At 39.5% G+C, this 10,962-nt stretch overlaps 1 protein-coding gene across 2 annotated transcripts in view; it reads right to left on the bottom strand.

The window, feature by feature from the left end:
• Positions 1–10,962, bottom strand: part of Nme7 (NME/NM23 family member 7) — a 225,000-nt gene that overhangs the window by 182,443 nt on the left and 31,595 nt on the right. The window contains exon 2 of one of the 2 annotated variants that reach the window (XM_008824912.2): positions 4,354–4,461. In XM_008824912.2, the coding sequence (XP_008823134.1) occupies positions 4,354–4,461 (108 nt within the window). The remainder of the gene's footprint in view (positions 1–4,353; positions 4,462–10,962) is intronic. The other variant, XM_029559528.1, reaches the window with a different exon arrangement.

The following is a 10,962-nucleotide window of genomic DNA, read 5'->3' as shown; positions in this document are numbered from 1 at the left end:
CTTCCGGTGTTGACTATAAGCTTTATTGCATTGTGGTCTGATAGAATGCATGGAATTATTTCAATCTTTTTGTATATGTTGAGGTTTGTTTTGTGCCACAGTATGTGGTCAATTTTAGAGAAAGTTCCATGGCATGCTGAATAGAAAGTATATTCTTTGGTGCTTGGGTGGAATATTTAGTAGATGTCTGTTAGGGGCATTTGATATATGCTATTGTTTAATTCAGATGTCTTGTTGATTCTCTGTCCTGTTGACCTATCTAATGAAGACAATGGGGTACTGAAGTCCCTCACTATTAATGAGTCCTGCAGTACTTATTTTATGAAGTTGGGTGCACCAGAGTTTGGTGAATATGTGTTCATGATTGTAATATCTTCTTGGTCAACTGTTCCTTTGATCAGAACAAAGTGGCCCTCTTTGTCTCTTCTGATTATTTTTAGTTCAAAGTCTATTTTGTTAGAAATTAGAATTGCAATGCCTGCTTTTTTCTTAGTACCATTTGCATGGAATTTTTTTTCCACCCTTTCACCTTAAGGTAGTACCTGTCCTTGAAAGTGAGATAGGTTTCTTGCAGACCACAAAATAGATGTGTTTTGTTTCTTAATCCATTCAACTGGTCTGTGTCTTTTGACTGGGGTGTTCAGTCCATTGATATTTAAAGTTATTAACAAAAGATGTATACTGATTCCTGTCGTTTTGATTTCTGTTTGCATTCTTGGTTTAGCTGTACTTTTCCAATTATACCTTCATTGAGTTTCTTTCTGTACCCTTGGGTATAGTTGTTCCTTTCTTCAGCTCTTTGTATTGCTTCAAGGACTATCTGAAGGGCTGGTTTTGTGGACATGAATTCTTTCATCCTATTTATGTCATGGAAGATTTTTCTTTCCCTTTCAACTATAATAGGCATTTTGGCTGGGTAACCTGGGTTGGCATCTGTGGTCATTTAGAACTGGAAATACTTTGGTCTAGGCTCTTTTGGCTTTCATAGTTTGCAGCTGTAATTCTGATGGGTTTTCCTTTATATGTGACTTGTTGTTTTTCTTTTGCAGCTTTTGGTATTCTCTCTTTGTTCTGTATGTTTAGTGTTTTTACTGTGATGTACCATGGAGAATTTCTTTTCTGGTCCTGTCTATTTGGTGTTCAGTGTGCTTCTTGTATTTATATGGGCATGTCTTTCTTTAATTTTGAGAAATTTTCTTCTACAATCCTGTTGGGGATCTGGTCCATACCATTATCCTGATATTATTCTCCTTCTTCTATGCCAATGATGTATAAGAGTTTGGTCTTTCTATGGTGTCACAAAATTCCTGAATATTCCTTCCATTCTTGTGTTTTCTTAAATTTGTCATAATCTTTGCTTGAGTGGTCCAATTTGTCCACTTTATCTTTCAGTCTTGATATTCTGTTTTCCATTTTATTCATCCTATTGGTGAGGCTTTCTCCTGTCATTTCTAATTGGAGTATTGAGTGCTTCACTTCCTTCTTCATTTCAGCCTAAGTATTCTTCAATATTTCTAACTCCAGTTTATCCCTATCTTCTTTCAGTTCTTTGATTTCTTTATGTGTCCTTTAAATTCACTGAAATCTTTTATCATGTTTTAAACTCTTCTTTTGAATTCCATGTCCTCTAGGGGGTTCTCACTGTACTCCTCTACAGGACTGTTGGTACTTGGTGGGTATATGTTATTTGGGTTTTTCATGTTATTATGTTTCGCTGTGACTTTGACATGCAGATTTCTTTTGTAGTTTCTGATTCTTCTGTGAGACTCAAGCCTTTCTTTGTTGGGTTTAGGTCTGCTTCTTTTTGTAAACTTTCTGTGCCTTTGTGATTATCTGTTGGGCATGAAGAGCTGGCTGTCTACGCTTCAGGTTCTCTCCTTTGATTTTATATTGGAGGGCCAGATGGCTTTCATCCTGCTGCTCAGGAGTTCCCACAGAGGCCCAAGCTGAATGAGGATCAGATGTTCTCAGGCTTTCTCCTAAGGTCTGGATCCCTCCAGGAAAAATGCTCACCTCAGGAAGTTGGGAGCTGAACTAGTCTGGGACCAGGGCCTGTCTCAGGCATGCAAAGGCCAGGTTGGGGAGGGAACAGGCCCCAAGGGCTCCTGGGGACTAGAGGGAGGAATTGGGTTGGTCTGAGTACAAAGGATCAGGAAGGAGTGTGAAGCCTGGGCCAAGAGGGTAGTCCAGAGGTCTGGGGTGCCAAGAGAAGAAATGGGCCAGTGCCCACCCTAGGAGAAGAGATGGGGTGGGGGAGCTGGGAGGGTGAACAAGGCTGGGAGAGTCAAGGAGCAATGAGCACAGCCAAACTTACCCAGGAAAGAAGCTGGCCCCAGGAAGTTGGTGGCTGTGGTGCCCAGAAATGCAAAGGTGATGTGAGGGAGGGAACAGGCTCCAAGGATGCCAGGGGACTAGACCTAGGAACTGGGTTGGTCTGGATGCAAAGGGTCAGGAAGCAGTGGGGAGCCTGGGTCAAGAGGGCAGTCCAGAGGTCTGGGGTGCTAAGAGAAGAAATGGGCCAGTGCCTACTATAGGAGGAGAGATAAGATGGGGGAGCTGGGAGGGTGAATGAGGCTGGGGGAGTCAAGGCCAAATGGGCATGGCTGAACTTACCCAGGAAACATGCTGACCCCAGGAAGCTAGGGGGTTGGGCCACCCAGGATCCAAAGGAAGGTGGGGGAGGGAACATGCCCTGAGGGCTCCTGGAGACTAGAGGGAGGAATTGGGTTGGTCTGAGTACAAAGGATCAGTAAGCAGTGGGGAGCCTGGGCCAAGACAGCAGTCCAGAGATCTGGGGTGCCAAGAGAAGAAATAGGTCAGTACCGGGCCACAATAGGAGGGGAGATGAGGTGAGAGATTCAAGGCTGGGGGAGTCAAGGTGAAGTGGGTGGGGTGGAACTTACCCAGGAACCATAATAACCTTTTATCTATAACCATGTATCAAACATTGCTTAATACCAAACACCAAGTGTTCCACTTCAGTTTGGAGTTTTTCTGTGTCTGTATATGTAGCGTCTGTGTGTGTGTGTGTGTGTGTGTGTGTGTAATACTGTATGCATGTGTGTGAAGATGTGCATGCCCATGTAAGTACATGAGGCAGTTGGAGGTGGCGGTCAGCTGTCTTTCTCTGTCACCTTCCACCTTATTCTCTTAACACAGTGTCTCTCACTGAACCTGAAGTTTGCTGTTTGGGCTAAACTAGGTGGCCAGAGAGCTCCCAGGATCTACTTATTTCTGCTCCCCCATACACAGGTTATCATCACATACAACAATGCCCAGCTTTTATGTGAGTGCTTAGGAGTCTAACTCAGGTTCTCAAGCTTCCACTGGAGTGTTACTATCCACTTGTTAGCCCTGTTTGTTTTGAGACAAGGTCTTGCTATGCAGCCCAGGCTCATCTCTAACTTGTGATTCTCCTGCCTCAGCCTCCTATGTGCCAGAATCACAGTCAAGTGTTACCATGTTTGGATTGTGCCTATAATTTCAATACTAAAAATTGCAAAATACATTGCTAGAACTCTGCAACAGAGCTTAGTATGGTGGTGAATATTTGTATCCCTACTTGAGATGAGGCAAAAGGACTGCCAGCAAAAATCCAATTTTGATTATGTGGTAAGACTCCGTCCAAGAAAGAAAGAAATGGAAACAAAGTTATCTTCTTCTTCTATTTGTATTCTAATGAGTACCAAGAAAAAGGATTCTATAAAAATATATCTTCAGCCAGGCATGGTGGCACATGCCTTTAATCCCAGCACTTGGGAGGCAGAGGCAGGCGGATCTCTGTGAGTTCAAGGTCAGCCTGGTCTACATAGTGAGTTCCAGGACAGCTGGGGCTACAAGGAGACCCTGTCTCAAAAAGACCAAAAAAAAAAAAAAAAAAAAAAAAAAAAAAATCTTCAAATGTAATTTCAAAGTTAACCATATAAAAAGGCAATTTTACTCTTCTCCATGGCCCACCTGCACCCATTTTGCCAACTTTTAAGCAAACTAAGGCTCATTTATCACTCTGTGTGTGTGTGTGTGTGTGTGTGTGTGTGTTCCTGTGTCTATGGGTAGACATGTGCATACACATGCATAAAGACCAAAGGTGAACTTCAGGTATCATTTTCAGGAGCTAAATACCTTACTTTTTAAAACACTGAACCTCACCACCAATTCAGCTACACTTACTGGCCAGCAAGTCCCAGGGATCTACCTGTCTCCACTTCCCTAGTGCAAGGATTACATGCATGCGCCACCATGATGCACTACCATGCCTGGCTTTTACCTGGGTCCTGGGGATCACACACAGGTTCTCATGCTTCCATAGCCAGCACTTTACCCACTGAGCCAGATCCCCAGCCCCTTATTTACCATTTCAACAGATCCATCTCCTGGGTAAAACAGAAGCTCATAGCGTCGAAGAAGTGAAGCATTTGGATCATACCACTCTGCAATGAAAACAAATCTCTCACTCTGGTTCTGTGAAGGACAATAAAAGAATTTTAACACTAACATAAAATATAAGCCGTGATATAAGTCACACAAAAAGAAAATGAGAATTTCCAAATATTTACAACAAACAAATTTATTGCTATTATAATGAATTAGCCTGCTTTTCTCAGAAATATAACCTAATTCTGATTAAATATCCTCAGCTATTTCAAAGATGAGTTTAGTCTTTGTTTAATGTATTTCACAGCCATCCAATCATCCTAAACCAATTAGCATTGTTTTGGAATATGAATTCTTGATTGGATTAACAATTCAAAATCCTTCTGAAGGCATGTTTACATACAAACTATCAATAATTTAACAGAAAGAAAAATTTCTGAGAGACTCCGCTGCAGTAAGTTTTAATACTCTAAACTTAGAATTTATCAAGTTTAGACTATTACCATAATTAATACTATTGTAAACATCCTTTTCTCTTGAGAAATTTCATGATAGTATCATCTTGTAGAAACAATAGGAGAATGTGTAAGAAACAGAAATTAAGACAGCCTGAGAAAGAAAGAAGTTCATGAAGGAAAATTTCTGTAAGGTAAAATCCAGAGGGAGCCAGGGAAGGCTAGGGGCACTGACAACACAATACTAATCTGCCTTCCGAGGAGGAGGGAGGCAAGGGAGACTGGAGGGTTACACTCTGGGTTGCTGTATTGTCTGGAAGATTCAATGAGTCTCTCAGGGAGGTTTTAGTCAGTTAGAGTGCTGTCCCAGGCAGGAGTCAGCTCTTCTCAGACATTGGCCAAATGCAAGCCCCAAAGCTCAAAATCAACCAAGGATTTCAGAGCACGACAGCTGGGCCCTTGGTCATTTGAGCTTCCTGTAGTTGGAGTCCATCAGAGGCACATTTTTAGAACTACCACAGAGAAGAAAATAAGAAAAGTAAGTCAAATATTGGCCCTTTATTCTTAAGTTTTAAATATTTATTATTTTTATTTTATGTGTATGAGTATATTGCCTGCACATAGGTAGTTGTGCCTGTGTCATGCAATTTCCATGGCGGTCAGAAGAGGGTGTCAGATCCCCTGGAACTGGAGTTACAGATGGTTTTTAGCCACCATCTGGGCACTGGGAATTGAACCTGGGTCCTCTATAAGAGCAGCCAGTGCTCTTAACCGCTGAGCCATCTCTCCAGTCCTTATCTTTGACTATTAAGTAGGATTTCCCATTACAGGTGTTAGTAAAAACATTCCCTCTCCAAAGGGCAATTACTATAATAAGTAAATAAAGACTTAAAGAAGAAGGGAATCTAGGCATCTTACTAGTAATTCTGGATTTGTCATCTGTATGAGTTCTTTTTTATGTTAATAACTAACTTAAAATTTTAATTGTAGAAGTTGTATGTCTAGTTATATTTATGGTTATATTTATAAAATATTATATAAACAAGCATAGTTTAAAACACAATTTTATTTTTCCCACAATGATCCAAAGCATAGGTCTGAAAGGAAGTTACTGGGGGCTCGGCCTGGCTTGCTTTCAAAGTCTGAAGAATACTTCCGCACTGCTGAGAAGTGCATGATCAGCATGTGACCATCCTTAAGATACACCCTCAGGCGAGAGAGGGGAGTTCCAGCTGCCTTTATAAGCCTTCAATAAATGAGTCCCTGCTTGACTAGACTCCCCGTTGCGTCTGAGTGTCCCTGGGTAATGGGGGCGCTGTGGGCTGGTGAACGGCGTGCTTACTCATCCCCAATCATCACCTCCCCGGGGTTGCTGGTTCGAACCCCCGGCACAAAAAAAGATGTTTAAATAAAGCTTATTAGTCAAGAGAAAGTAAACATGAAATAAGAGGCATACTATGACATTTGTAAAAGCTTTGCTTCAGACATTGTATTCATGCTGATTCTAACAATGCATTTTTCTGGGATCCTGTGAGTTCACTGTAAATCTACGGATTCAGTCTCCTTTTAATTTAAAATCTAAATAATAGCTGCTTATTAATTTTTTACTACCAATGATGTTTACTCAAATTTATAATTTAAATACCGCTGTCACTAAAATTTTAAAAGCCATTAAGCGGGAGAAAGGAAAATGCTGACATCTAAAGCAAATGAAACCTGGTACTTCCATTTACTCAAGTAGTCTAATCGCTAAACTTGCCATTGTATATACTCTTTATTTCTGTATTAAACGTTAGAATGTTGCATAATGTCATGCAGGAAACATTTTTAATACAAAGAAAATGAACTGAGGATTTATTGCCTTGGGTTAGGCAAAGTGGCTTATAGCAAGCCAATGCTGATTTTTATGAACAGGTAAAAGAATAGTTGGAGTTTTCACGACAACCAGGATATGAGGCTCCCAGATCTGGAAAGACAGGAATGTCTCTGAGGTGATCACAACATTATTTGAGTTACTCAAGTCAACCTGGACAAGAGACTGGGAAGCCCATGAAACTGTCAGAGTGAGCCTGCCAAGAGGGAGAAAAGCCTGCAGAGTTGTTAGCAATCTAATTATTATTCAAAAAACTTCCAAATGAGGAAAGGTGCAAGAAGACCCATGCTAGAATGTGGAATTTCACCACACAGGTGAGGACAGACTCTTTTTCCTTATTCGTTTCAGCCATGGGGCTCAAACTCAAGGCCTTGTATATGCAGAGCAAGTGCTCTTTCACGCCTAGTGCCAGAATCTGTTTTTAAAATCAAGTGAAAATTCTAGAACTAAACATAATATTCTATAACTACCAAAAATATCTTTCAAATACTGAAAGCTAAGTAAAGACATTTCTAGATAAGCAAAACCAGTGTTGCTTTGCCTGCAGGGAAAGAAGTTCTAAAGGGAACTCTGGAGAGAGAAGAACGGGGCTTTATTCAAGGACTTAGAGAAAGGACTGACTAGGGAACAAGAGACAAGTAACTATGTGGGTAACTATAAATGAGTAATATACAAAAGGATAATAACGTCTTATGGGATATAAAATTAGAATTTGAATACAGCTCAGTAGAATATAAAGGATGGAGGAGGTTAGTAACATTCTTCTACTTAGGTAAAGCAAAGGAAGTATCTAGACAGCTGCCATTACCTTGTTATGCTCCTCTACCAGACTCCAATGAGCATCAGTGACTAAGAATCTCCTTAAAAATAGAAAAATCAAGGCTACTCCTCCCTATCTTTCACTCTCTATTCTGTCAGGATGACTTTTCTCCTTTTCCTATACCTCAAACAGGAAGCTATTTTTCACAATTTTTTAATAAATCAGTGACAATAAAAATATTCACTTTAAGAAATTAACGATAATCATTAATCATGAAAAAAATCAGCAACACCAGCAATTTTTAGTCCACCTACTAATGACCTGATCATGACATACAGTATGTCATTTATGTTCAAACTGACAATGTAACCAATATTACTCTGTTGTGGACAAGAAAAGTAATCCCATCAACACTGGCCCGAGGCTACACAGCAAAGAAATGAATAAAACAGAATTAAAATTCCAATACTTCATATTTTCCAACACTCATACGTTGTCTTAGGAAACAACACTGTTTAAAGAAAACTATGTAAAAGTCATCACTAATGATGATATGTCCATCATTAGTGGTGAGTGCACTGTAGAGTAACCAACAATTTTCTGATAGGATTTGAGATCTTCTTCCCAAAATGCACCCCATACCTGACACAGACAACAGGCTTAGGAACCTGTGATTAGGCAGGACACAGGTCATAGGAGAGAGCTTACTAATATTATTCTGCCAAATGGACATAGTATTAAACTGACTCCTAATGACTTATTGTTATACCCATAGTTTAATGTATCTCTCAACTCTCAGCAGAGAAGTTTCCTCATGTAGCAAATGGCAATTAACACAGAGACCCACAACTGGACAACATACAGAGAATAAAAGACTGCGGAATGTTTATCCCTAAATAAGACTAAATATGCCTCCCAGGGCTCAGGAAGCATTGCAGAAGAGGGCACGGAAAGACTTTAAGAGGCAGAGGAAGAGGAGGACTACAAGGAAACAAAGTTTTCCCAACAGCTGGTCAGCAACACATATGAACTCACAGCATGCAGAAGATCCCTGTAACCTCAAGTCAGACAAAATACCAGCACAGAAGTAAGGAAATGGGTAAGAAACCTCAATCCTGTCTGAGGAACTATTGGCAATTGATAGCTTTTAGGAGGACAGGGAAAATCAGTCTTCTTAAAGGGTGTGAGTCTGGGTAGATTAACCAGGCTCCAGTAGATGGACCCATATAGGGCACTTGTGGACCCAAATTTGACTTGATAGGCCTTCATATGTACAAAATGGAGTGCACGACACTGGGCAGGGTGGTAAGGGGGCTGTAGACAGGAGAGACGATCTAAATATGATCAAAATATATTGTATGAAGTTTGTAAAATTTTAATTAAAAAGTTAATTTCCAAAGTGATAGCATTAAGAAATAGAACTTGTAAGAGGTGTTCACATCACAAGTTGCATATTAAAGACGTGCCACTCAAGTAATGAGTTAGTGCTGACTTGGGAGTGAGTTCTTAAAAAGGGAACTCTCACCCACATACTTCTGAGCTTCCTCTACGTTATAAAAATGTTCAGGACATATTCCCGGAATTCTCAAACCACAGAATGATAAGCCAAATAAACCTCTCTTCTTTATATATTACCAAGTCTCAGGTACTCTGTTAAAGAAACAGAAAGTGAACTAAGAGCCTTTTAACACACACACACACACACACACACACACACACAACTCAGACCAACCTCATCTTCAAATATTTTAAAGTTTACTTTTTAGCGTCATTGAGCAAAGTATAGCAAAGTACATGATTTCTATTTTTCTAAATGAAGTCAATGCTTGGTATTCTTTTGTTCAAACTCTTCATTTACAGATAAACTGAATTCCAGAGAGTATAAATGACCAACATAAGGTTACAGAGCCAGTAAAATGACTGAGGCCAAACCAGAAGCTGCAATTTGCATTTCCAGATCCTTCCACAGTTCTGGCCCTTCAGGTGATTCAAGAAGAAACTATCTCTCGTAGGACATATACACAGCTTGACTCTTTCTAAAATGTGCCTGAGAGTTACAAGGGCAATCATGCATTCCCCTTTTCAATGAATATTTCAATTTCTGTCACAAATACTTCATAGACAATGTCTAAACATTACATTGTACAAAATATTCTTTTTTTAAAAGTTGTTTTGTTTGGGGTGGTTGTGGGAATGAATCCAGGCTCACTCACTAGCTAAGCCTGGGACTGTTTCTTAAAAGGGCTAAATCAGAAACAGGGCTGTTGTAGAACACTCTTCCCAGAGTGTAACAGCCATTATCATCTTAGGGCTGCTGTGATTAATTCCAACAAGTGAACATTATGCTCAAGCCCAGTGATGTTCCCTCACAGAAAGAGGGTATGAAGAGAATCACTAGACCATCCTCTGAGATTCCTGCCACTTGTTGCCTCCTGTGCCCTCCCTCTTAGCTGTATGCCATTTTACAGCATCTGCACATGATCTTGGGAGGTGGAAGGTTAGAGCATATAAGTAGTGGAAGGTTAACTGAAGAGGGAACTCCATCTATATAGGGAGGGGGAGCTCAATCATAAATGCTTTTTATCAAAAATTGAGTAATACTTTTTAAATTTTATAATGCTATGGGTTACATAATAATGTTTTATAATTTGAACTTCCAAAATAGGCAAGATACTATTGAAAAAAATCATATATTACAGTAATATTATATTACGTTCATAAAGTATAGATGTGCAAATTTAAATGCAGTGCTTTGGCTTCAGACAGAAATTAAAGGTGTTATGAGAACAGGAAAGCCTTCATATTCATATAGTTAATGTAATTTTTGCTTTTTTCTTTCTTTTTCTTTTTCTTTTGAAGGAGGGCCTTGTGTGGCCTATGCTATATGGCCAAGGGTTGAACTGCTGCTGATTTTTCCCTACCTCTCTTTGCTAGATTACAGAAGCATGCGTTAATTTTTAAATTCATAATTTTTAAAGTCATATTACACACTGTACTTAGTAACAATATGTATGTCTAAAACAGAAGGCCCAATACCACATAGCTACACTAAAATCCAAAAATAATTATGACTAGGTTTGCTGGACCAAACAAGAACCTAAGGATTCCAACAAGGTTTATAAAATATGAATGGAATCTGAGGAACAGGCCTCTAATTCCAGAAGCAAAACAAAATGACTTATATTTTATTATAAAGGAATAAATTTGTACACATGAGAAAGTATTTCAGTTCAAGGATTTCTGGTATCGAAAATAAAGCATACAAAATTCTTTTCAAATAAGTTATCTGGTTTTCCATTTTATAGCTCACAAGTGAAGTAAAATCTTTTTTTCTTTTTTTTTTTAAATTTTAATAACTACATGATTAGAAGAAGCGTATGAGTGTATTGGCTGCATGTATGTGAGTGCACCTGTGTCGTGCAATGCCGAGAAGGTCAGAAGAGGGCTTCAGATTCCCCTGGAACTGGAATTAAGGACGGTTCATAGCCGCCATAAGGGTG

Source organism: Nannospalax galili, unplaced genomic scaffold, assembly GCF_000622305.1.
Source record: "Nannospalax galili isolate Female #2095 unplaced genomic scaffold, S.galili_v1.0 scaffold1189, whole genome shotgun sequence".
NCBI classification, from domain to species: domain Eukaryota; kingdom Metazoa; phylum Chordata; class Mammalia; order Rodentia; family Spalacidae; genus Nannospalax; species Nannospalax galili.
Note: the sequence above shows the minus strand (reverse complement) of the source record. Positions and strands in the feature narration are given on the sequence as shown.